The sequence below is a fragment of the Streptopelia decaocto genome, assembly GCF_964273445.1.
Source record: "Streptopelia decaocto genome assembly, chromosome: 1".
NCBI lineage: Eukaryota > Metazoa > Chordata > Aves > Columbiformes > Columbidae > Streptopelia > Streptopelia decaocto.
The window spans coordinates 145,530,550-145,558,210 of NC_138663.1; the positions used below are offsets into that span (position 1 = coordinate 145,530,550).

The 27,661-nt window shown below is 39.2% G+C and overlaps 2 protein-coding genes across 7 annotated transcripts in view; both read left to right on the forward strand.

Moving 5' to 3' along the window:
* Positions 1-15,889, forward strand: part of LOC309444843 (interleukin-1 receptor-like 1) — a 38,514-nt gene extending 22,625 nt beyond the window's left edge. Inside the window, exons 10-15 of the mRNA XM_082062995.1 lie at positions 124-192; positions 1,088-1,220; positions 1,309-1,466; positions 8,087-8,230; positions 9,706-9,864; positions 13,680-15,889. Coding sequence (XP_081919121.1) covers positions 124-192; positions 1,088-1,220; positions 1,309-1,466; positions 8,087-8,230; positions 9,706-9,864; positions 13,680-14,026 — 1,010 coding nt within the window. The 3' untranslated portion in view covers positions 14,027-15,889. The remainder of the gene's footprint in view (positions 1-123; positions 193-1,087; positions 1,221-1,308; positions 1,467-8,086; positions 8,231-9,705; positions 9,865-13,679) is intronic.
* A 5,584-nt stretch (positions 15,890-21,473) lies between these two features.
* LOC309444812 (interleukin-18 receptor 1-like) overlaps positions 21,474-27,661 on the forward strand; it is a 41,880-nt gene continuing 35,692 nt past the window's right edge. For 5 of the 6 annotated variants that reach the window (XM_082062940.1, XM_082062942.1, XM_082062943.1 and 2 more), the window contains exons 1-5: positions 21,474-21,594; positions 22,437-22,593; positions 24,148-24,327; positions 25,282-25,403; positions 26,476-26,716. In XM_082062940.1, coding sequence (XP_081919066.1) covers positions 25,355-25,403; positions 26,476-26,716 — 290 coding nt within the window. In that variant the 5' untranslated portion in view covers positions 21,474-21,594; positions 22,437-22,593; positions 24,148-24,327; positions 25,282-25,354. Of the gene's footprint in view, positions 21,595-22,436; positions 22,594-24,119; positions 24,328-25,281; positions 25,404-26,475; positions 26,717-27,661 lie in introns of those variants that run through there. The other variant, XM_082062941.1, reaches the window with a different exon arrangement.

Here is a 27,661-nt window from a genome sequence, read left to right on the forward strand (position 1 = left end):
TTAGTTTGTAATTCTTCTTTGGGATCTTACAATATTAACTGTACAGATTATAATAATTATCGTACAAAATGCTTTTTCACAATGTTCTAACATGTGCTTTCTTTTCCTTCATAATTTCTGAAGAAAAACACTCACCTCTACCTCCTCAAATTTTATTTCCAAAAGATAAAGATGTAATAGAAGTGGAGCTTGGTACGTATGGACATTAGATTGTTTTTAAATTAATATTTTTGTGATGGTCTAGTGAACATGGGCATCTTCGAGAAAATTTAATAACAGGATTTTTCATTTCATTTTTGCACCATAATGTTTTCCAGATTTAATTAACTCCAGGCACAGTCATGTGAAATTATATATAATTGATGGGTTACTTAGCTATTAAGCATCAATTTTAGGGCATTTAAATAACACATTCTACTCTTACTGGGTATTCGCTTTACATTTAAAAATCACTTCTGCACTGGTTTATTGTCTCTGATTTGCACAAATGAAGGGATTTCTCCATGCCACCTAAAACTAATTCAGGATGTAAGTTAATCTTATCTAAACCCTGCTCAGATGCTGATTTACATGGAAATAATTTACAGTGTTTTAATTAGACCTCTTCCAGTGCAACAGTGACTCTAACTTCAGAATAAATATTTCCTAATGTCAAATACTTAATACGTTATTTCCTGTTTTAGTTTTGTTTGGCCTGGTTTACTTTACTATTTTCCATTTTGAATAAAATCCAAGATAAGACTCTGCATGCCAGACTTACACAAAATAATATCTACTGAAATTTAGCGATGTTATTTCCATGTACATTTGTGTGTAAACCAGAGTTACTTTCCTCAATAGTTGATTACATGGGTTAAGCATCACAAATAAATTCTACATTGCCGTCATCATAACAAAAACAAACAATTCCTTTTGTAATCCTTGGTGTTGTATTAGATCGTTTGTTAAAAATCAGATAAATATGTCAAAATTGTCAGGCAAAACTCACAGGTGGTATGAAGGTTTGTAGAAAAAGATGTCATCAGGAAAATTAAATTATACTTGTTTTTCATCGATGAATGTCTGCATCTATCTGTATCTTGATTAGGTGCTGCTTTGTCTCTGAAATGTCAGGCCCGCCTTGGGATTAAGAAACAGCCGATAGCTGTTGTCACATGGGATGTGGATAATGTCCCAGTGAGATACTTAGATTTTTCAAGATTTAATGAAAAAACTAATTTGTAAGTACATGTAACACAGAATAATCTTTCTTCTATGCAAACTGTACATAGCCCCTAAAGCAAATGGTACCAGCTCTTTCTCTATTAGTTTTGAAGGGCGTGCACAAGAATACTATAGAGAAACCACTTTGCATATTACTGAAATAAAAAAGGAGGATCTGCAGGCAAATTTCACATGTGTCGCAGTGAACGAAATGCACAGCACAAAAGCCACGGTGACGTTGCAGCTCAAAGCACCACGTGAGGGTAGGATTTTTTTAGTTTTGTTTTGTTACGCTTTGCACTCAGTTTGAAATATGTTGGTAATTTTATTTTATTATTTCTTTCTGTTAGTAAGGAAGTTTCTGTTAGTAAAAAAAAAAAAAAAATAAAAAAAAAATAGCAACCTGCTTTCTCCCTATACATTCAAACCAGTGACAAATTTCCCATAGCTTCATTAGGTCATGAAAGTCCTTGGGGTAAATTCTACCAGGAGGTGGGGACATTACTCAAATGGTATCAGCGAGAGATTAAATATGCAGAGCACAACTGTATCAGCCCTGTGATAGGAATATCCTGTTTCTAGGATACTTCTGCTTGGTGATAAATGCCCCTTGCCCCTAAGACAGGCAGTGCACTTGAATTTGAAGCACACTAGTGTAGTGCAGTCTGCTCTATGAAATACTCAAGCTGTAGAGGAACCTCTACAGGCGAGAGCCGGGCAAGAACTGACCTCTCCTTTGGTCATCAGCATTACAATGCATTATGAGGAGCAGAGATTCATCTTCTTTTGGGCATCAAACTATTGTTTCTGGTGTGTAACTATGGAAGAAAACAGGCCAACTTTAAGAACAGGAGTTTCAGCTGCTGGTTTACTTGCCTCCCCTCCCATACCACATCTACTGTAGTGCCTTTTTTGACTGAATGTTAAGTGGCGTGACTAACTTCTGTGAGATCTGGCTTTATACTCTCCCACTCTGAGCAGCACTGTGTTCACTGCGTGCCACACAGGAGTGTAAGTAACTCTTGGAAGGCTTTCCCTTGGCCTTGTTTTTAAATTCATGATTCTAGTAATTTCTGCCGAAGAAGGAAAATTGAGGTCAGTAAATGGTGGGAACCAGGACAAGCTTTAGCTCCTATAGGATTTTTTTTTTTAATAGGGATAGCCAGTTCCCTGTGAAAGCACTGTCACCAGCACCATTGAATTTTATTCTTACGGCAGAATATGTTATTGTGTCCGTGAAGGCACAAGAAACTGTGCTCAATGGTTTCCTTTCTTATCCCTTCAGATATGCTGAACCACCAAGGACCTGGAGAAGAAATCCTAAGGTCTTTAATAGGGATTAGTTTTCTATGAGAAGAAAAAAAGAAAAAAAAAAGTAAAATCAAGTGTATTGTGATCACAGGGTGTGCACAGCTCCATGTCCTGCAGTATTCTTGACTGTTCATAACTTCCTACAAGATTATGGCTTCAAAGCATAGACCTATTTCCTTGCCACAGCCCTAAGAAGGGATGTAGGTGAATTATAAGAGAGGATGGGTCATTGCCCAGCAGGACAGCACCAATTCCCACCAGAGGAAGGTGGCAGGAGATGTTTTGGTTGGATATTACTAAATGAGTGTCAGTGTAGCATCACTCAGGAAGCTGGAAACATATCCGTTCTGCACTGAATTATCTGAGTGTGGGAGAGTATTTGCAATGAAAGGCAAGGAAAACTAATAACAGTTCCTGCTTGCTGTAGTTCAGGTAATATTATACAAGTCCTTTATGAGGCCCATATTACAAACTACATGAAATAAATAATGTATTTTAAATTCTGTATTCATCAAAAGATTAATTAATCTGATTTTTGTGGTAGACAACTCTTATTTTGTTTTTTCATCCATAGGTCTTCAGTAAATGTTAATGAAAGCTCTTGACTGTGACCCCCCCCTTTGCTGCTGCCTCTTCTGTGTGGGTGTCTGTCCCCTTCTCCTTGTTGCTGCTGTTGTCAAGATGCCTGCTTCTGCCACTCGGCGCTGTTGGTGTAAGCAATGCTACGTCCAGAAATGGTTGTGCTCTGCTTTAGTTTTCTGCACTCACTCCTTACACAGCTGACCAATATTTATGCTAAAGCAATGACAGCTTACCTCTGAGCATAATGAAAATGCTATAGGGTTTTCTTGTGTCTCACATCTTGTAAATGTGTAATAAAAATGTGTACTCTAGTTATTATTTGTGTTTTGTTTGCTTGTGTTTACAGGATTATTTTAAAAATATGTGGTTGTTCCTTAGTGTTTCCCACAGCACAAATTGTGTCTGCTAACTACTGTCCTGTTAATGTGCTTTTTACACAAGTTTCTGCTCTTTTTCCTCTTGGGGTTTTTTGAGGATGTTCAGTATTGCTCACGTTATCATTATTTGTAGTACAGACCTATGATAAAAAGTAAGAGATGAATAGGTGTTGTGCCACTTAGTACTCAAATTGATCATTTTGGGAGGTGTTTAATGAACTAGATAAATAGTGTTTAGCTGTATAGGTGACAGATTAAGGGAGGAAGCAAAGATGCTGTAAGCAATTGCATTTGAGATGCTCTTCAGTCTTACAGCAATAGTCTCTGTCTTCAAAAACCTGCTGAATGAATGATTTGGCTCACCACATGGAAATTTTCAATGGGAACTGGGAATTAAATGTGTTTTTCTTAGTCATAGTCAAATACTTTAAGCCTTATTTTGTTGTTGGCAACATCATGGCAATTAACCCTGCTTTGGTAACAATTGTAATCCACATAAGAATTAAAAAATTGCCAGACAGGAGTTATGAGAAAAGGAGGATTTTCTTTCACAGTCAACAATGGTGAGAGCTGGTTGATTTTGTCTCCATGGAAAACAAAAATACTTCCTTAATACTGCCAGGAACAGATGTCATTGGAAAGCTTGTTGACATTTCACAGGGAAAAAACTGTATTTTCGGTTTAGGATATATGCTGTGCACCCATGTGTATCCATGTACGTCTGTGAAGAAAAGTACTGTATTGTTAAAAAGTGTGTCTCTCTCAAGTGTCTTTTCACTTGTATTTTTCAATGGGAAATAAATGCTGCTAAGAGAAGTTGATCAGCACTTTAGAAATGAACTATTAATACGTGACCTGAGTACCTCAGTTATCAGGTGTGATGCAATGCAGTCAGCTCCTTTTGGTGTGATTTGATGGTATTCAGACAGGACACGCTATGTCTTTTAGACTGAGAGAAATCAGGCACTTTCTCTCTTCATTTTAATGGGAGTGTTTAAGGAGGACTTGGCTATGAATTTTGACAGTCTCTGCAGCTGTGTTCTTGCTCCCACTAGGAGGTGCTAATGTCCCTGCAACTTACAGCTGCTGCTGCTTCATTCAGAGGTTCCTCCTGCTGCGGATGATCTTTTTCCATTTTTTTCTCATCCACCCCTGCCTAGTCTTTGATCACTCACAGTCAATATGGAACCCATTCTTCAACACTATTTCCCATCCTTTCTCTCTCCTTTTTGCTTGAAGTTATTTGGTATCTTCTGAGTCCATCACCAACACTTGCTCATAAACACATTTTTCATGTCTCATAATACCTTTTCACAGAAAATACAGGCTGTCTTATTTCTTCCAGATCTTTCAGTCCTGTATCTCCCTTCTTAATTCCAGGTGTGGTAATCATTCCACATTTTACACTCCCTCTCTACCACAAGACATGTTCTCTCATGTGCTCTGAGATCTTCTGCATAGCTTGTTCTGTGGTGTGTCTCTGGTCACTGTAAGGCTGAGGAATTTGAGGCAACTTTTAATTCCCTTTTCTTCCACCTTTCCTGACCAAGATGTAGCTCACCTTGCTGGACACCTGACAAGAAACCGCGACTCTGCCTGCCAGACTACTCCCAGTTCCCCTCCACAGCTTCTTGATATCTCTCACACTGGAAGATGCCAGCTCTCAAGAACGAGAAAACTAATTGGCTACACTGTCCATGCCAGTTCAGCTCATTGATAACTGCAGTGGATCAATGCTCACAAAAGCAGCTCTGCCAGGAGAGAAGCTGTTATTGTAGCTCCTGAGAGTAATCAGAGAAATGCTGGAAGTATTAACTTCTACCAGCAGAGCTGGGTCAGGACAGGAACACCCTTTCAGCATCTCCTTTAATCTGCCTGCTAGGGAACACATAGGCTGTCTGAATACCTTCCAAGTCCTTCCCTTTTTACAATATATAAGTTGTCACTGGCTTTCAGTTCCTCATCTTGATTCAGGACTGGTTAAATAACTGGAGGTGTTTTTTCTTGTGTCTGACCCACATGCATCATTTTATTTGTCCTGGAGCATTCTTCAGTTCTTATTCACAAATAAGTGTAAAATGCCCAGAGGACCACAAATCTTCCTGGCATGAACCCTCTTCTTTGGAGAATGCCAGAAATTCCAGTCATTTACAGCAGAGATAAAGTTCAGCCCAGAACATCAGCTCTGTTCTTCCTCAAAATATTGAACGTCAAACCTAACCTTTTGGCTCATCTCTGCTAGACGGATGTGGACAGGAATTCCAGACTCAGACCTCTGCCTTTAGTGTCTGAAAGTGTATCTACCTTAGAAGCCAGAGAAGTTACAAAAAACTGCTGTTCTTCCAGAGTTTGTCAGGAACCCCTTAAAATGTTGTTTTCTGACTTGTTTTCTCTGGCCTGTCCAGTATTGTTTCTTATTAGCTGATAGTTCTGTATTCCCATTGCTCTTGAATATTAATAAATAGTATTAGAAGACAGTCATGAACTCTCTGCTGCTAAATGATGCAGGAAAGTCAAACAGAACAACAGGATCTGTTCAACCTTTTTCAGGGCCTCAAGGAGTGGCTTCTGGCCCTTGCTCCCATTATGTTGAAGATAGCTGATCTGTTTCAGAGAATGAGAGGCTGAGTCAGCCTTACTGGGAGCTCAACCTGCTCTTCCAGGAAAACTCCTGTGGAGTTCTTGTCTGATGCTTTACAAGCTGTATAAGCACAGGAAATTTATCAGCCTTGGTCTAATAGTGGAAAACCAAAAGTAAACAGTGGTTTTCAGGTTCATGATTGCAAAAGTTGTTCAAATCTGTTTCTTCTCTACATGTTTTATAGATACTTACTCATTGTGTAATAACAGTATTTGTAAAGTCACGGCATGCACACTCTCAACAAATGAAACAATAGGAAATAATGGCAGTCTCTGATCCTTGGGTGACCCTCACCAGGTAACAGAAAGGGTTTTCCGATTTTGTCTCTGCGTGTGAGTGTATTGACCAGGAAAATGCACCAAATAATAAAATCTGAAGGTGTCCACAAGGACAAAGTTCCTTCATGAGCATCACATTACACTTTTAAAACTACAAAATAGGCAAAGTTCACTATAAAAGAAATTGGTTTCCTATAAAAGAAACTGGTTGTTTTCTTACCCACTTCAATCTTATTGGAAGGTAGTTTTCCCCGATGTCCTGGTTCTGGTGGAGTGGGCTTCATCATGTGCCTGATGTTTCTTTCTCCCTTTGAATGGCAAAGAAAGACACAGGAAAATGTGAAAATCATGCCAGATTTACCTTGCATCCTACCAGAGGAGAGGGAAAATGTACTTGTAAACTCTTTATTTATTTAGCTTTTCAGTGGAATTTCTCAGGCAGTAATATTTTTAGGTTGCCTCCATAAGTATTAAATACACTGCGTTATTCAACATTTCCTGGAGATAGGTTTAGTTTTTAGAGAAAACATGTATGGAACTTCTATGAGTCTACATGTTAACATCAAGTGGAATAGATTTAGCTATCTTTAATTTGCTTAGGAGCAGGTTTCTACTATGAGAGAGTTGCCATTAATCTTCCCTCCAAGGAAATAACAAAGCCTTTTTGTGTAATTGTGGTATAAATTCTTTGACATTTTAATTTCAAAGTTGGCTTTGGTTTTTGGAAAATGCTAATCATAATTTTGCCCTAGACTGGCTGTGTGCACACAATAGCACAGAGATGGTGACTGCCACCCTTATAGAATCACAAAACCACAGGATGGTTTGGGTTGGGAGGGACCTTCAAAGGCCATCTAGTTCAAACTCCTGCAATGAGCAGGGACATCTTCAACTAGATCAACTTGCTCAGAGCCGTGTCCAGCCTAGCCTTTAATTTTTCCAGGGATGGGGCATCTACCACCTCTCTGGGGAACTTGTTCCAGTGTTTCACCATCCTCATTGTGAATTTCTTCCTTATATTTAGTCTGAATCTATGCTCAATAACTCTTCAACTCTGAGATGGTCAGATTCAGGAGCTCTTCTATGAGGGAAGATGTAACTAACGTGGGTGGCTCCTTTCTTTCCTAATTTTCTCTGCTTGTCATTGCTATTTTACACTCCTTGGCCTCCTTCAAAGGAAAAGACGGGGAGGACATCATCTGCCCCCAGCATAGTTTATTTTTGTGACCAGGACATGTTCTGTTTTCTAGTTTGTTTGTGTACTTTGCTCTTATCTTGCAGATTTCATTATTTGCACATGTTTCTCTGTGCCCTGTTTGTGCAACCATGCCAGAAACCTCCACTTGTCCTTTTGTGGACACTTAGGGTTGACATGTGTGGGCTTAGATGCCCTGAACATTGTTGCCGGTTGTGTTATTAACAGTTTTGCAATGTCACAAAATATGTAAACATCGTTGTCAGCTGTGGTATTTGGTGTAGGTAGGACTAAATTCAACAGGAGTAAATATTAATTATATACTGGCTAGTATGCTTCTAGCTTAGGGGTCTCTGTGTTGCCTATGCCAGCTGGGGAAAGAAAAATCTTTGTTGCTGTGAGCTCCTTAAATCTTCAACTGAAACAAGGATATGAGAGGCTGAGGCTTCAGCTCGGGTTAACTTCTCTATGGCTAACAATATATTCCTCTCCTTTGCAGTGGGTCTTCCTAACATCCTCTTGATCACAGGATCTCTAGTTCTGCTAGTTGCAATAGCAGTCTCTGTAATACTTTATCAGTCCTTCCGAGTTGATATCGTCTTATTGTATCGGGAGGTATTTCAGCCCTACTCAGTCAAGGATGGTGAGTAAAAATGGAACAAGAAAGTTTAAAATAGGGAAAAAGACAAATCATCTGGAAACTGATTTATTTGATAGTTTCTTACTAATTCATATGACACCTGAGCCTGATCCTTTGCTTTCTCATAGTTTCTGAAATCATTTAGATAAGGGGGGACAGACATAGCTCTGGTGGTGCCTTACATACCCTTGTTTCATGGGTTCTTTAGTAATGTATTACATAAAACAAGGATTCAGTCCTGGTTTCATATATTTCTAACAAAATATTTGCCAAAATATTGAATGACAGTGAAAGTCTGATTTATAGTGCTATTAACTGTGCTTGTTAGGTGCTCTCTAAAGCAAAGGATCCAGCCTGCTGGCTAATCTATTAACAGGCATGTGTTAGAGCAATACAGTTTTTACAAGCCAAAGAGAAAGGTACTAGTGTTGTGGAAGACAATTTTGGGTAGAGTACATCCCATCTAACTTTAGGGGTGGACTTCAGCTCAAGATTCAGACATCCAAATTAATTTGCAAACAATGAAGGTGCACATGTGCAAATTCCAATAATTGACATGAAACCTGGAGACCTGGGGCTGGGTTCAACTGTCTATCTGCAAGCAACTAGTGCCGCTGGAGCTCCCTTGGGACTTAGGAGACAAATTAACCCCTCTGCAGTGGCAGCTGATACTGTATGGTACATGGTTTTAGGTGTTCAAATCCAGCTCCTCATCAATGAAGTCAACTGAGCTAACCAGACACTGGGACCTTGCATCAGTGGTCTAAACGTGGTCATACAGAGTCATTTGGGATGGCTGAAAAACTGGACACGTAACACAGATCTGCCATATGTTGCAGACTTCTGAAACCTGAGATAGCAACAAAAGAAGATATATGATCATCTCCACTGGAAATCAACATTTGGAATTAGAAAACAAATGCTGTAAAGGAAAATATATTTGAGAGAAATGAAGAAAAGGGCAAAAGAAATATTTGACTTTGTACTTGGTTCTGACTGTAAGACTATTTCCTGAGTAACAGAGCTTTTCACTCAGAAATATGATATGTTGTGGGAGTGATGAGTAATTTCTTCAAGGAGGAAGAATTCAAGTGTCTTGAAGGATGAAGGCTGTTAACAGCCTATTGTATCACTGGAGAAAATAAATGCTGAGCTTCATCTCTATTTCATGCTAATATGCACTGATCAGTGCATATTTCTTACTCTATATACTTTGGGATACAGCCTCCACAATACAAAGTTTGGGTTTGCCAAAGTTACAAACACACCGGACACGACACTTGAGCATGGAAAACACCAAATCTGCACAGTCTCTAATTTCCAAACATGCACCCAATGATATCCACTATTCAGACTAACAGGAACTTCTACTTAGATCTACTTCAAAGACTGATATTTTTACTTATCTTCTAGCTTTTGCAGTAGACAGTTCTAATTCATGTTACCACAATACGCTTTCCTCTTTCTTTGCCTTACAGATGGGAAGATTTATGATGCATATGTAATCTACCCCAGAAACCATACCAATGAAGCTAGTTTTGTGGAATATTTTGTTTATCAAATCATGCCAGATATTCTAGAAAATGAATGTGGCTATAAACTCTGTATTCATGGGAGAGACATATATCCTGGAGAAGGTAAGTTTCAGATCAGATAACGCACTGAATGACTTGTGAAGCTTGAGCAAATTGTGGTTCTAGACCCACTTAGGGGTACAGGGGGTCTCTTTATGTTCTTGAGCTTGCTGCTCATTTCCTCAGCAGCTGCTCTTTCAGTCAGGGTGACACAATGACACTGTGCTTGGTGGTGTGCTAAGAAGAGCAAGCTACAGGGCAGGAGTTCAGGTTGCTTATTGTCTTCTTGGGTCATACAGGAAATGTGAACCCAAGTGTGACTTTTAAATATATATCTGTTCCTTCAGTAGAGTAACTCTGCACAGGCATTATCTGGGCAAAGCCACAACAAATCTGTATATGAGTAAGTCTACAAGACATGGAAGAGGAGAAAACCACAAAATAAGTCCATTAATTAACCTTGCTATTATCACTTAGGGTTTTTCAACCTGTTTTGGCGGTGCTAAGAGTCACAGGAAGTTCAGTTTCTGTTCAGTGATGTGACGTACTTTCACTTCACATAATTTCCAGCACTAAATCATGGGAGCTGGTATTCTTTATTACAATTTCCTTGTCTTCCAGAATGGAATCATGTTAATTTACCTGTGCTAATCTCCATATAGACACCTCTAAACTCTCTTAGAATTGCTGTCATCTAGATGCTATCTGCTTTTCTCCAGAGATGACTCTTCTGTTTATCTTGTGCTCTGGTTGTTCTGTGGACCAGATCTTCTCTCCTTGTCCGTAAGCAGGCATGAAGCCAAAGCCGGCACATTTTCTGTTACATGTTTCTGAAATCATCTGCATTGAGCCAGTTGTCATTCATCTGCCCAGAGCTGGGTTGAGATCTCTGATGTCCTTCTCTTCTGGAGAGTAGCATAAGTACTGCCTGACCTTGGGAAAAGCCACTGCAACAAGCATGTAAAAGTAGCTATAAGAGTCATTAAGCCAGACCGTTCCCAGATCCAGAACAAGCAACTTACAATAGCTTACGAAGCTGTCAATGACCAAAACTTATGCCACTTCTTCAGGTAATTAGGGACAGTATGAGATTTTGTTATGAGACACTACTCTCAAACTGTGGTTTATGGATGGCAATCCTGAAGAAAACTGAGCATGGCGTGCAACTGGAGTGATGACTGTGGGACTAACAGGGGCCATAATGAGTTGGCTGAAAACAAAAATATTTTCACTGTACAAAGGCCCATAACAGAGGAGTGACAGACAGAAAACTCACAAAGCTAGCCTTGGACAGTGAGTAACATTGGTTTCACATGTTTAGTCTGATTTAATCAAAACTCTCAAAATGTCCCGAGCATTGACCATTATCCTTCTATTTCTCTTCCTGCCTACTTTCCCAGCCTTCTGCTTTTCTCTTCCTTGTCCACTTTCATGCCCCAAAATGTTTCCACTTGGCTGGAAAATTTATTCAGAATCTTCCTGCCACTGGGAACTCTTTAAAGTTCTTTGCTTCCAGGCAGATGGACTTTACCCATACATTCCCCACTCTTGTTTATCTTCTGACCTTGAGCCTTTCATTAGCAGATTTCCGGATCCAAAACCTTACAATTAAAATATGCTAAGAAGACTGAAACAGGAAATGCCACTTCAAGTTACTGTGATTCTTCCTGAACATCTATCATAACATTTAATGAATCATATTTTTCAGTGTAAAACTCCATGTATTTCCAGAAAAAAAATGCAGTGAGGATATAAAATGGAATTATTATTGCAAGGCATGTTTATGACTCTTAGTTCCAGAGCAAAGTTTTGTTACTTGAAACTTGTGTTGTTGCAGTAAAAAAGAAAGTTAAACAATGATTCAAGTGATAAACAGCACTGCATAGCTGTTGGACTCCCATTATGCTTCCTTGAACTAGCATTCTTTTTGATTCCTGGTCTTACTGTTTAATGGCATTTTCTACAACCTAATGGTTACCTGAAGAGGTGCAAATGCAAGTACTACCCAGCAAATCAAAAGCTTTCACCAACATCACCTCCTACTCCATCCTTCTCATGGTCTCATTGTCCTGCCAACTGCATTCTTTGCTGCAGAATCTAACAAAACATCTTTGGAGCTGCTGTATCTGTAATAGACAAAACCATGAAAAAACAACAAAGGAATGGACATACTTCAGTCGAGCAATGTTTTGTGTAGCCAAGTGCCCTATCTTCAGTAGTGGTCATGGGTAAAGACTGGAAAAGACTTTAAGAACAGGGCAAGCTTACTCTATACTTCCACTAAGGTACTCTCCCAGCACTTTGTGGACTTCAGATGCTCTAATTTTTGTGTGTAGCATCTGTTGATGGATTTTTCTTTCACAATGTTTTCTGCCACTTTTAGAACTCACATAAACTTCTAATATTCATGAAACATGTTGCAATGAATCCCTCAGTTAAAGTATTTACAACATGTAAACCCATCTTTCCTCAAGTATGGCTTCAGAAACCCAAATGGAGAAGGGAATACCTCCCCAAGTCCATGGTCTTTCAGTTCTGAGCACAACCAACTGCCCCTCAAAACTAATAAAGGTGCTTTTTTTAAAAAAGTGGTGTTATTTTGGCAATTAAACATATGACACTAGCTGCTTACCTTATTTTTTTTTCACCCTCCAAAGGATTTATTCTCCTAACATAAGGAAAACTTCATTAAAAATTAGAAAATGTTTGAATTGGTGAACATCACAGAAAGGCAAACTCTTTTCATTTAATACTCTCAGAGACAAGAAACAGGACAGAGAAGACATTGAAAAGGTTCTCTTCCTGATTCAGGAGATGAAAAAGCTGGGCCTCTCGGAATGAGAAGACCCTCGCAAAGGGCTGGTAGTCCCCAGCAAAGGAATAGAAGGTGCATATGCAGCTGGCTGATGACTTCTGCAAATCAATGTCTTTGTTAAATAGTTGATACATTGAATTTCCTTAGCTCAGCTCCTATCTCCTTTCCTTTGGCCCAGGATGACATGCTCCCACTGAAACAACTCCAGTTTTCGTTCTATAGACCACAGGAAAATCTTCTAACATGGGCAAGCATTTCACCGGATGGGCATTCATCTGCAATCATCCTCCTGTAGACATCACACAGGACACTGAAAAAAAGCAGCTCCTGGAGGCCTGATGTGGAGCTTTCCAAGCTGGCCCAGAAGTTTCTCACATAGCATGAGTTTGTGAGGTTCAACACCTCCAACATCACAGTCCTAGTTGCAGTTGATCAAGTCTCCCTAACATTGTAGTGGGAAAGAAAAACACCTTTAGTCGTGCTGACACACAAATGCCCTGAAAGTATGGATCCACCCCCAAACCCATGCACAGGTTAGTGTATAAATTAGCCTGCTATAGCTCAGAAGAATGAATACTCCCTCTGCCAGTAAGTAAGTCTCTTAGAAGTAAGTCAACCAAAAGTTTCCAAATGATTCATTTTCATTGGGAAGTATTGCAGGATCAGTCTGTAAAGCACCAAACTTGATAGAACATCTTTCCTTACATGGAGACTATTGATTAAGCACAAATTTGACATGATCCAGATCTCCTGAACTTGACCTTAAGTTGCTGGATTAGAAATTCCTAATAATTAAGAGCAGTGGAAATATTAATGTTTCAACCAAAGAAAACATTGGAAAGGAAAGCTTTTTTGGTTGTTGTTGTTGTTGGGGTTTTTTTTTTGTTTTTTTGTTTTTTTTTAATTATTATTTTTAGGCTCATTTTCTGCTGAATAAACAGTACCAAACTGAAGCGAGATGGAAGTTATTTCTGGTTAAAAAACAAAGAAGATGAAATGCCTGAACACAAAAGAGTTTATAAAAGAAATTTCAGGGTCTCATAATTTTATTGTAAATTCCTAGATACAGCCAGTGCAATTGAGAAGATGATGCAGAAGAGTAGACGGCTGATCATCCTTCTAACACAACAGCTCATTAATTCTAAAGAACCTGCTTATGATCAACATATTGCTTTATACAATGCCCTCATTCAAAATGACACAAAGGTGATTCTTCTGGAAATGGAGACAATTGGGAATTATGAGAAGCTTCAAGAATCTCTTAAATTTATTATTAAGCAGCAAGGTACCATCAAATGGAAAGAGCAACACACTGTGCATCCACAGTCATCCAATTCTAGGTTCTGGAAACAGGTGAGGTACCATATGCCACTGACACTGAAGTCCTCATACTCAGATAATGCTGGGTGAAACATCTGTGGAAATACTGATGTACTAACAGGATGGACCACATGCCTGCAGCTCTTCCTTTCCTCAGGTACACGATTTTACAGTCTGGAAGTCTGGCTGTGGTTTTGGACTTTTTTTCAGTCCTTCGATTGAGTAACAATAAGATAAACTGATGGAAGAGGTCTGGGGAACTGAAGGAAGTTTTTATAGGTGTGGTAGTTCTGTAAATAAAGCATTCTAGGCTGTGTGCAGAATTGTGCATGTCACGGGAAGCAAAATGTGCCCATACTCTTCCTATGTATAGTTGTACATATAAATGAAAGCTAAATGTCCTGCAGGTTTGCTTTACCTTTCTAATACAGTTCATCAAACATAAATGCCTTCTGTATCATTTGACTAGAAAGCATGATGTGTATTATGTAAGTAGAAAATATGATGTTGTGCTCTTTAAATATTAATTCCACCACGTATTCTTTTTTAATTCTATAGCAACAATAATACCATGAGATTCTATATTTCCTTAGTATGGATGCTTCAGCAAAGGCTCTTCTGAGACTGATGTGAATACAGCATGTAAAAAAAATTAGCACTGTTCAGGGAAATAACACACTAATATATATATGCATATGTGGGGGTTTTTTATACGTATTTTAATGAATATATTAAAATGAATCTCACACAAAGGGGAAATTTTAAATACTTAAATTACAGCAGACTCTGCTATTATTGATGTTATTGTAATCTCTGGATTGAAATAACATTTTAAAATTTAGGGTGTTTTTTGTACACTAATGACATTCTTTATGCTACTGAAGAAAAAGAGACCACATTTTTCTAACAGGTAGTGTTAACTCCTCCCCCCCACTTTCTTCTGATAGTGAATACCCTGAGATGCAAAGGTCAGAGCCGAATCTCCTCCTAGGTCAGGGGAGTATGAACAAAATATGTTCTAGTAGAGATATCCTTGCAAACTTTAATGTTCTTAGCTTCTTACAAACAGGGTTTTTTTATTGTTGGAGTATGCTTGGTTTTGAGCTTCAGGCCTGCTACAGAGATGGACTTAGAAAGTGAAAATTAGATGAGAACACATAATGTTACCAAGTCCAGGCATACATAACAGGCAAGTCCTTTTCTTGTACTGTAAGATTTTATTGAATGTGGATCTTCAGACTTATGGCTAGCTATTTGGAATAGGAAAAATGTGTATTCAATATATGGATAGATTTTTTTCAATATGAAATTAAAAGATCAATGACAAACTAAACAGCTTTTCATGGATGAGTTATATTTTCAAGTGTTCATCATTCAATTCAGCACAACTACAATATATCTACTATTGCATTTTATTATTGCTTTGATTGATCGTATGCATTGTTGGGCCTTGTTCCACAAGATCCCTCTGGATAAACCTCATTGTCTCTACGGAAGCTTCACAAAATGTATTAATGCCAATGTAAGAGAGTAACATTTCTTCTCACAGAAAAAATACTAATACTAGGGTATGTGTAAAGTGGGGAAGACTGTTGTTTTTTCACTATGAAGATTTTTCACAGCAGCTTCTGAGCAAGGCAGAATATTAACTTCCAAGATTATGACAAGATAATTTTTTAATTGAGTTTGAGTCCTGCACACTTAACGAGGAAGAAAGGATGATAAAGAGGTGTCTTAGAAACAGAAAATCTGGGACAAATTTTGAAGCTGGAAAGGGATAAGAGGAGAAGGTATAATGATCAAGTTCATGGGGTCAGCAATGGATCAAATTAATCTGAAACATCGTGATATCTCATTGACTTCTGTCAGCCAGGCATGTAGTTATGATGGTGAAAAATAAACTCACTAAATGGGTCTTGTGGGGACAGGCCTTTTGTGTCAAGCCTCATGGTCAACCAAGAAAAGAGAAGAAAACCATCTCATGCAAAGTCAGACAACTCTTACTGTGGTTTACAAGCAGTGAACAGTATGGCTTTGGCAGAAAGAAAAGGGGCAAATTCTGAGAGTGGCAAAGAACTTTTGCAGAACCTGGGGTGAGTATGTGACTGTAATAATGACAAAAAATGCCGTAGTTGTCACTTCTTTTTGTATTCCTTGGTGGTTAGTAAAGAAATCTGAAATATGCATTAAAATTAATGTATTTCTACAGATGTTATCACGTTTGTAGTGTTGAAGAGAAAACACAAAAAGAGCTGTGGTCTACTTTTCCAACATCATTCCAACATCAGAACTGCTGAGGCCACACCTGGAGTCCTGTGTCCAGTTCTGGGCTCTTCAGTAGAAGAGAGACATGGACAGAGCGGAGAGAGTCCAACGAATGGCCACAAAATTGTTGAAGAGATTGGAGCATCTCTCCTGTGAAGAAAAGCTGAAAGAGCTGGGACTCTTCATCCTGGAGAAAAGAAAGCTCCCATCTGAAGGGAGGGTGAAAAGAAGAGGGAGTGAGGCTCTTGATGCCTGGTGACAGGAACAGAGGTGACAGGCACAACCTGAAACACAGAATGTGCCCTCTGAACACTAGGCAACATTTTTTTTTTTACAGTGAGGGTGACCCAGCACTGGCACAGGTTGCCAAGGAAGTTGTGGAGTCTGCATGCTTGGAGACAGTCAAAAGCTGCCTGGACATGGTTCTGGGCAACAGGCTCTAGGTGGCCTGTCTTGAGAAGGGAGGTTGGACTAGATAACCTTCAGAGGTCACTTCCAACCTCAACCATTCTTTGATTCTGTGATATGGGACTTACAAAGGATCTAAATTTTCAAAAACATGTTTTTAAAGAAAATTGATGGTTTTTACAGTAGACAGTCTGCCTTAGTTGAATAACAGAAGGACAATATGCCCTGTGCAAAACCTCTCTCACTATAGAAATCTCATGCAAGAATCAGCTTGGATGCTTAAACTACACCGATCAAAGATAATTTTGTTGCTGAATTAGAACTTCCATGTAGAGATTTAATGCCCTTTAATTTCTGCCCTTTGCTTCCCTGGTCATGGTGTCTCGAGGGACTTAGGAAAGCAGATATACTCTCACTTGTTAGTAGAGCAGAGTCTTCATGCCATCTAGTGGATGAACAGCCATTAAGAGATTCTGACCAGCTAGAAAACTGTCTAACAGTATTAGAATCAAACACAGTGAGATTTTCAGGGTGTGCATACTGCTATAATCTCCCGAAACCCATACAGTGTTACTTGTAAGCAGCGTCTCAGAATCTGACACTGAAAATACAGCGCTGAGTTTCTTATAATCTGTTCTGAAGGAACAGAAGTGTCTCCTTGCTATGTAACTGCAGTCACTCAGAATTATGTCCCCAGTTGTAAAATCTTATCTCTGGATACCTCATATCTGAAAAGTATATGCTGCATTGCTGACAAGAAAGAAATAACAATGAGATAGGAATAAGTATTGACTTAACTGACACTGGTGAAGCTCCTGGTGAAGTTCCTGGTGACTTCCAAGGTATGAAAACCAGCTCCTACTAATATGAAGCAGGATAACTGCAGACAGCATATAGAATATACTGTCTTCCCCACCTATGAATTTAATATACATTAGCCCTTTATGTGAACATACTTAATGGTTTGACCTTGAGGTCTCCTATACCGCTGAGATTCGATCTTCCTACAGCTCAGTGAACCATGACCCCTGCTGGCTTCTACAATTAAATCACCGTCCTGAAACGCCAGCCGAGCTATTGCTCCTGCCACATGCAGGGAAAGAGTTTTACCTACATTTTCTCTACATGGTTATGAAGCCCAAGAGACTGACTACCAGAAGGAAGTTAGAAATTTTTGCAGCAAGCTATTTTTTCTAGTGTATGTAACATTGATTTCTTACAGCATTGGACAAACGTATGCTTGGAAGATATAATGTAAAATTGATAGTGTATTCTACTGAAAAATGGTATATGTACAGCTTTCAAGGGTTGAAAGGGTTGAAAAGCTACAGCTGTTTTGTTAGAAATGTGCTCATGTGTTCCCTTTTCCCACTTTAAACCATGAGCTACATGCCTGAATGAAAGATAGAATTTATTGTATAGCAATTTATCCTTTAAAACTGTTTCCAGTCTTTATAGATTTCCTGGGAAGATTATGAAGCAATCCTCCTTGAAGCCATTTCAAAGTGCACAAAGGAGAAGAAGGTGACTGGATTTACAAAAGTCACATCATGTGTATCCAGCTGTGCTGTGGACAATGGGAGAGCAATAGATGCTGCATACCTTGAGCAAGGCCCTGACACAGTCTTTGTTGGCGAGATACAGATAAGTGGACAAAGATGAGTGGAAAAACAGTGGGACTGAAGTCCATGCAGGATCAATGTGTTGTGATCAGCATACAAACTTCAGTTCACAACAAATTGCTAGTAGAATCCCTCAGGGACTGATATTGGTTGCACTACTGTTTAGCACTCTTATTAATGACCTTGATAATGGGACAGACTGCACAATCAATAGATTTTCAGACAGTAAACCAAATTGGGGAGTCATGGAGCACAGGGTTGTTGTTTTGGACAACAACAGGCTGAAGAAATTGACTGATGGGAAACTCACAGGGTTCAACCCAAGGCACACACAAAGTGCTGCATCTTGGATAGAATAAACCCATACAACAACACAACCTGGAGGTCAGCCCAACATGAAGTAGCCTTGCAGAAAGACAGGGGATGTCCTGGTTGACACTAAGGTAAACATGAGTTAGCAGTGAATCCTTGTGACAAAGACGACCAACTGCACCCTGTACCTTACTGATGAGAGTGTAGATGACGAAAGTAATTGTTGGTCCCTCCAGTAGGAGCGAATCACTGACATACTGGATTTAGCCCAGGAGAAGACCACTAAGAGCACAGGAACAGAGGGAGAGGACAAGAGGTCCTGTTTCTGTCTACAAGAATCTAGTGCAGGGGTGTCAACCTTTATACAGTCCTAAAATTACATTTGACCCTTTGAAGGCAACCGCAAGGCTGATGTGGCCCCTGGTGAAAATGAGTTTGACACCCCTGACCTAATGGAAAGATACAGAGAATGGATGGAGCCAGACTCTTCTCAAATGAGAACATGGGAAATTTACATTACATATTAGTAAAAAAAAAATTCACCATATGCATAGTGAAACACTGGAATATGTACCCAGAGAGTCTGGGGGAATCTCCATCCTTGGCCTGAGCAGGAACCAGACCTGCTAACCTTCAGAGGTCTCTCAGCCTGAAGTTTTCTGTGTTTCTACAATGCAGAGGAAAAATTTAAATGTGCAACTGGCATATTTTAAAAATTCTGAGAAACATCTGAGGCTCTAATAGACATGTTACCAAAGAACCCGTATTTTTGACGTCAGGGACGGATAATTTTGAAAAAAACCCTATGAAATATAACTTAGCCTCTGCTAAGAATTAATATAACTGGCATACAGAGATGACACAAGTAGATTAAAAAGGACTATTACCAGATAGAAGCAAATAGGTTTAGACCGTGGTTACAAGAACTGAATGTGTTGTTATTTATGATGGAAAGAGTTTCACAGTTTAGCTTTTCAGTTAGCATCTCTGTGTAGTGTATGTTGCATGGAAAGGAAGATGTGAAAAAACTGTGAGAAGTAACTGCTGTTCTCTAGCTGATCGATCAGGTGGTCAGAGTTTCATACAAAAATCTGTTTTTTCCATATTAGTGCAGACTTTCATTTTCATCATGGCATTATCATAATGAAAATTTGAGCTGTAATTATTTTCGATTGAGTTACTTCTCTCTTATGAGGCTATTACTTCTCCATTAAAATTGTATTAGTCTGAGGACTAAAAAGTGTAAACTTTTTTCTCCTTTCATATGCATTCACATATTTCAGAGCTAGCTGAGACATTAATGGAAAGGACTAATTGAAACAGTACTTTCTACAACACAGATGAAAGTTCAGAAACTTGTGAGTATTTCAAAAGGGTATGGAAGTAAGCATGAATGTGAGAATAGATCATGGAAAATCTTGTTGTTTCCAAAATGTCACTGTTAAGACTTAGTCGGTCAAACTAAAAAGCTAATGACATTTTACTTTACCATTTGTTGGCTACTAAATTACTTTTGGACTGTCATGTAAAATCATTATCCTCTTTATGAAACATTCTTTCTTTAAAGTTTTAAAATCAGTCACTGAAGCATAAAACCAAAAACCACTGCAAAGTATCTTGCACACATTTTTAATGCAGTTACAGTGGGTCAGATTCTTGGTTGCACTAATTTATATTAGCAAATGGTCTGATTAATTTTATATACATCTTTTTTTTTTAATCTGTGATGAGGAAAACAAATGAGGTGAAACAGTAAAACTCTCCAGGGTTTCTTTGCTTCATCTCAGCAGTTAAATAAGCAAAGAAGACAGCTCTGTGGAATCTCTTCCTTTTTAGTGTAACCTGCTTGTTTTACCTCTGGGGACAAAAAAAAAAAAAGAAAAAAAAAAGGGGTAGCTGTTATCAAGCAAGTTTTGAACATGAAAGGGATGAATGACATGAAAATAAAACAAATCCTGAGGAGATGGGAGATGACTTTCCTGCCATCAAATAACTTTGTTTAGAAGTATAGTGAATAATTACACAGTACGTATCAAATAAACCATTCATGTGAAATAAACAGTAGCAAGCTTTCATTTTGTTAAGAACAGTACTTAAATAGGAAATATGGCTGTCTGAAATCCCTAATGAAAATACAGTTCCAATATATGAACTTTTGGCTGAAATGCAGGCTCAGCTACTGGCATGAGGGTTTATTTAAAAGTGAATGCATATACACGCTTTGCAGCAATGTTGCGATAAAAAGTTTCATGTCTTGAAAGCTTCCGTTACTTTCTCCTCAAAGTGGATGCTATCACAGAGAAAATAGTACTGAAATCAGGATATTTCTGCTCAAAGTACCATCAGATCACTTGTTTTGCCTTTTTTTTTCCCTGCAGATCATATGTTGAGGGGTGTAGTGTGTCCTGTGTGCATTTCTTCTTCTTCCTTTTTCTTTTTTTTTTTTTTTCTTTTTTTTTGTTCCTCTTTTGAGGTCTTTGAAGGATATCAGTATTTCAGGATACAGTTTATATCTTTGTACACCTTCATTCTCAAAATGGCCAGAGACGGGGGAGGAAGCTGTAGCAGAGATAAAAGTTGCTACATTTAGCTTAATATATGAGCTCCTAAACCTCCATCCTACTTCCATCACACTTCTTGGAAAAAGTCCCGCGATGGGCATTCAGCAGAAAAGCAGAGGAAGAGGCGTTTCGGCTCTAAAGGTGACTGAAGACATCACCAGTTACGCCTCTTTTTCCCCCGCAAGGTTGTGAGAGGGAAGACCCACATCTCCTAGAAGAGTTGATCTTCACTCCCTTTGCTCGTGGCGGGGTAATCTCTCGGTTTCACCCACGACCAGGTGACAGCACAGCACTCTTGGTCAGACCGGTCACATTTCGAGCCGCCTTCACCGCGCTGCTGCCCGGCCCCCGCTGCGGCACCGGGCAGCGCTTCTTTCCAGCGAAACTGGAAAGCGACCCCGCGGCCCCCGCGCGGGTCACGGCACCCGGGCACAGGAAGGGGCGGTGCGGCGCGGAGAGGAGCGGAGCTCCCGCCGAGCGCCCCTGCCAGGTAGGGTCCGGGGGCAGCGGGGCGGCCAGGGGAGGACAGAAGTAGGGCAGGCGGGCTGAGGAGGTGATGTCTAGGTGCAGGCAGCTCCTTCTTCCATCCCTCGGAGGACCTGAGCGCCTGTGATCAGGGTATCTCTGCGAGTGTGCGAGTGTGTGTGGGGAGTCCCTCCCTTGCCTCGCCAGCCCCATCCTTCCAGCCCCGCTCGGACAGCGTACTAGGGGGCGGCAGTCCCCGCCTGTCCCTCAGTCCTGCCTATCCCTCGTTCCTGCCTATCCCCAACCCTGCCTATCCTCAATCCTGCCTATCCCTCGCTCCTGCCTATCCCTCAGTCCTGCCTGTCCCTCGGTCCTGCCTGTCCCCAACCCTGCCTGTCCCCCCCAGCCTTGCTTTCCCCGCCGCGCTTCCCCTGCCCACTGCGCTGCGCCGCGCTCCCCCGAGATGCCTGTTTCGGCACCTCTCTCCGATTCTCTCCCCGGCCCGTGATATACTTTTTCTTTATTAGAGAGTTACCATAAATAATTAGCTCTGAAAAGGGCTGATTTCAACACACAGCCCCTCACTGGCACTGCAAAGTCGTCCTCGGTACTTTCCCTCACACCTAGGTGGTTTGGGAGCACGACAGGCTCCTTAAAGTGCTATTGTACATAGTAGCAGCAAAAGAAGATTCCTAAAACATTTGTGTGCTAGCTGTCAAATGCCTCATTTAGAAAAGTTAATACTTGCAATTTGTTATTACTTCTCCATTAACGCTTCTAAAATTAATTTCTCACATCTACCTTTTCCATTTTCTTCCCTCCAGTCAACAGTCCATGAAATAAGAAATTCCACTCTTCTTTTTCCAGGAGGTTTTCCAGACTGAGTTGTCTATGTATTTACTCACTTATCAAGAGAGATTACTCAGTGATGAACTAGGTTCAGAAGATTTAAAAGTGCAAGGTGTAACTCTGGAGTTCCAAAGACTGCCTTTGAGTCAGCTTTCCACCTGGCAAGACTTGCATAGTGAGTAAACAACTTCACTTGTGTTGTTTGAAATGAAGATGGATTTTCATTTTAACTAATAAATAGCAGCCCCATCAGAATGGTGTTTAGACCTAGTATGGTTAAGGCAACTGTTCGCTAGACCTTTTCGTTTCCTTTGTGAATATTACATGAATTATTGCACTGTATGGTCGTATTTGAAAAACACTTAAATTCCACTAGAAGCCATCCTTAAAGAGGTAAAATGAGTACTTTCCTCCCTTGACTCTAAAATATTTGTTCAAAAAGTCTGATGTTCAGAAGAATCTGTTGGTTTTTAAAAAAGGAACTAACAACACTTTGGGACCAAATTCAGGTTTCCAAAAGTGTCAATCAAAGCAAGTTACTTGACAAAACTGAGGATCACATCGATGTACCAGCCCACTTTAATTCCAAAATCTTCTGGTGATTCCAGGAAAGTGAGGAATAATTATAATGATGCAAAATACACACAATTGTCTAGTTGGTGAGGTATCATTAATGCACTTAATGGAACTTTAACCTTTAGTTTGTTTAAAGATTTTGTTGGCCTCACAATGGTGCAATGATTGTAAGAACCCCATTTTTCATTATTCAAATTCCATCTGTGGCTTTAAACATGTAGGAAATTTGAAAAAAAAAAACATGCTTAAAACTATTGTCACTTTAGGCCTTGTAGACAAGTTTTTTTATACTTTTGTTGTTGTTCTTGTGGAAACTGTCATTCCTCACTATTGCCATAACATCTTGCCTATGGAGTATTTCTGTAGTCCTTTCTTAGGCAGAGAATTCTTGCCTTCATTTTACAATATCTCTCTCTTTCTGAAAATGAAAAATATTGTTTTGTTCCTTGAAGAACCTCTTTATATAATTTCCCAAAACTTTTTTTTTTTTTCTTCCCCCAGCCAGTACTCCTAATGTTTCATCAAAGACTATGCAAACCATTTGACTCAAATGTAAATACTGTTAGCCTGGAGTGGAACAATTTGATACAAATTGACCAGACTCAACAGCAGTGTGATAGTAAGATTAGGGACATGTGTTTTTCTTGATAATAGTAGCCACTAATCTCAAACCTGGTAATCACGAAGTATCTTGCATTATACTGTATTCTTTAATCTCTGTTAAAAAAATGAAGGGTTCTGCTCCGCATTCATTAAAACTTCCACTATATGCTGATGTGACATGCCAACAAAGAATGTGATTTAGAATTAAAAATCTGGTGATAAATGATTTTATCTTGATGTAGTGGATCATAGTTTCATAGTCTGCAACAACTGTATTACTTCTGGATGTGGTAGGGTGAAAAATGAAAAGTAAAATCAAGAAATGAAAATAAAGAGAGAGGCCCTTCTTTCCTTATAAAGTGTAGCAGTTTGAATCTCGGTATGTACAAGGGAACTGAAAACAGATCTGACAAGTTTACTATATGACCCTTTAAAGTTACTTGCTGCAGTACTCAGCATCCAGCTTCTTTTAGCTGCTTTCTAAATTGGGATCTGCCTACCAGTCAATCTGAAAAAGGGGATGTGAAACAGTTCTTTCATTTCTTTACAGTGATTCATGGGATGATGAAATACTTGTAATGAACTAGGGAGGATGATAAGAGAGGGAGAGCAGCTACACATTTTGATGCCATTCTGGAATACTGCTGGAAATGCAGTAGCCTCCTGCCTCTGGCTGCTTTACATCATGGGAATTTTCTGACTGTAAATCTCAGGGTAGTCTCTTACAACAGTAAGTATATACTTTCTCAGATTGCAAGAAGTTTAGGTAATAAAACTAACCAAATAGAATTGCTAAGGCAATTACTTTTGGCACCTCTCTGTGAAATACGTCTCGTCTGTGTGTGTCCCATTTGTCAATGCATGTTTGGGTCAGTGACTAAGCCAGGTTGTCTGTCTTGGCTGCAGAGTTTGATCTGAGCTTACTATGCACCTAATCTGTCTATTTGTAAGCAAAACTGAGGCATAGTCTTAGGATTGGCTCTGCCTTTGGTTTCCAGTTAACCCACTGTTGTGAGGAACTCAGAGAAGATACTCCACGCTGGTATTATTTAGTGCTGTTTTCCCTTTACGTTTGAAAACATAGTGGACTGAAGATAAAGCAATTGAATATGAGTTGCTTCATCTTCTCCCCCTCAGTGGAAATGCTAGTACTCTCAGCTGCTGCTTATTGGTTCCATAGACAAGTGTATGACAAAATTGTAGACCTTGTTCCCCAACAGGCTCAAAATTAGCCATCGAGATATCAAATATATCAACATTGTGCTGTTCTCATTGGAGGCAAGGGAGGTTTTTATTAGCTGTTTCTATAAGGTTCAGTCTTGCAAAATTTATACTCTATGGAGAAAAAAAGCACTGTAATATCCCATGGTAGTCATCTACTGGCTTGGGATCTAAGTTTGAGAACTTCTATAAGATTGTTAGTTTAATTAGAAATGTGAAATACATCTAGTGAACAAGAAAATGGGGGAAGGAAACTCTGCAGTGCTTTCTGAATTTAAAATAAACATTTCAAGAAAAATCAAGATACATTATGTGATGTATGAAAATAGTTGTTATGATAACATTGTCTAACTTTCCATTTGGAAAACCCTCTTCAGTGCCAGGCAATAGTTACACTGCTCACATGCTCAAAGGAATCTGTTTCACTGCACTTGTGATGAATTTTGAATCTGTTTTTCTTAAGCTTTCAGTACAAGCAAGAACTTGAAACTTCAGTTTCATTTTTTTGGAAAAAAAGTGAGAAGTAACTCAAGAAAATGACTCTGATGATTTTTTTTTCCATCTTTATAATTCAATGTGCTACTGGTAAGTATAATTCCTCATTTCAACAGTAGAAGCTTCAAAATATTTGCTGAATATGTGACACCTTCTTGACAGTTGCTTACAGTGGGGAAATGTTGTGTTTTGCAGCTAAACAAAAACAATAATATTAAAAGTTTTGGCAATTTCAGCCCAGCTCCAGACTTGGGAAATTTGATTCGAAATACCCAAATTATGAAGTAAAAAGAGCAGAAATGCTACCTGGAAACACCTGATGATGTTGTATGGGAGCATGGCTGTATGAAGAGCCACAGGAAGGAACAGAATGAATCTGCTGCTTTTTGTGCCATTCAGAAGTGTGGTCACAATTGTTGCTAAACAATAATAATCTCTGAGAACCTCAGGAGGAATAGAGACCAAAGGCTTATTTTATGCCTGACTATTAATGCTAGACCATGGCCACTTGTCTGTAGTTTTTATGACTTCTGTAAGCAAAGGTACATTTGGGAAATTTGATTGGAAAAGCAGACTTTGAGACTAAATTTTACACAAATAATCTCATTCCAAGGCACCTTTTCTAAAGAGATCTGATTTTTTTTTTTTTTTAAGAAATATAACCATATAATCACTTAGTTTTAATTCAGAAGATAAGGAAATGCGGATTTTAATCTATAGTATCTCTACTTATATGGTACCTGACCAGTTCTGAGGATTAGCCATATTTGACAAGTCAAACCATATGTAAAAATTTATCCTTTTCCCTTCCACTTGTGGCCACTTCTTTACTGTAAAGTGAGGCCAGATTCTGCCATTTGTGTCCGTTTGATTTTGACACTCTTGGACCCACATGAAAGAATCTTAGGGAAATGTGAGGTTTTTCATGCTCCTTTTCCTTCTGTTTTTCTTGGGTGAGGTAGAATAAAGACTTGGAAAACTGTATTTTTAGACTGAAATAAATATTACTGGAATAATACATACTGCCAAACTACTCTGCTAAAGGAAACTCACTTTATAAAAGACCAGTGGCACAGCAAATCACTTTAATGTCAAGCTAATGTAATTTTCTGAAAGGAGCACTTGGTTCCCTAATGTATCTTTTTCTTGACTTTCTCTGAAGAGAAGCTGTGTCCGCTTCGTACCTCCATTGATGTACTGGAAGGGGAATATTTTTTCCTCTGTTATCTTGAGTCAAGGCAAGAACATTTTCAGGAAGAAGCATACACAATAAACTGGTACAAAGAAAACGCTGGAAAGCAGCAACTGATAAAGCAAACACACAGAAATGTTTCCCAAAAGAATTTTCTGGAGTTCTGGCCAGCTGAACTCACTGACTCTGGGAGTTACTCTGTCACTCACAGGTGGGTACCCAAGCGGTGGGTGAATATCTTGCCTTCGCACTTGTCTCTGAAGAAGCTAATTCCTTTGTCTTGCTTTGTATGGCTACTGGCATCCACAAAAAGAAGGTGCAGGGAACTGCATTAACTCTGCTGTCATTTTCCGTATCATTTCGCAATAACCATACAGGCAGACCTATAATATTTACAGATAGCTATAGGCAGTTGCAGCTTTTAAAAAGTTCTGTAAACCTTTTGATAAGGCAGGTAGCATTTCTGCTGGCTTGTGATTAATTACCTAAGCAAAATGAATGCTGGGTAACCCTTCCGTCCACTGCCAAGTGAAAGGAAACATTTGCTTGTCTTCTCCACCAGACTTGTTCTTCCTACTGTGTTGAGTGGGTCTCATGCTAGGAGGCAGCCAAGTGGTCTAATTGTATATAAAGTAACAAACAGAGACAGGCATAGCTGAACTCTGGTTTCTGTGCAAACAGAATGTGTTAACATTAGATAATACCTGACATAGGCTTGGTTGTTGTCATGGACCTTTACTTTTCATGTCTAGTCTGAATTAGGCTTTAAATTCTAGTCTTATTGATGGCCTTGATCAGTTGTCTATATGGTCACTTCACTAAATATAGTGCTAAAAAGCTATTAAATCTAATAACTCGCTCTACTGCCAGCACCTAACCAGGCTATAAAATGCATGCTTTTTGGCATGGGGAAGGATAGGTGTAGAGCACACCTGAATTGCCAGGCTACTGAAGGAGGTTGTTGTAAGAAGTCTAAAATAAAGGACAAAAGAGAGGAAAGCTGTGATAACGCCACTTTAATTCACAATCCTTGCAGTTTTGTGATTATTTATTTTAAGGACTTGGACTAATGACAGTAAATCCACAGTAAATTACAACAACTCTGTAAGATGAATATGAAAAAAATGTAAACTTCAAAACTGATGGATACAGCCTA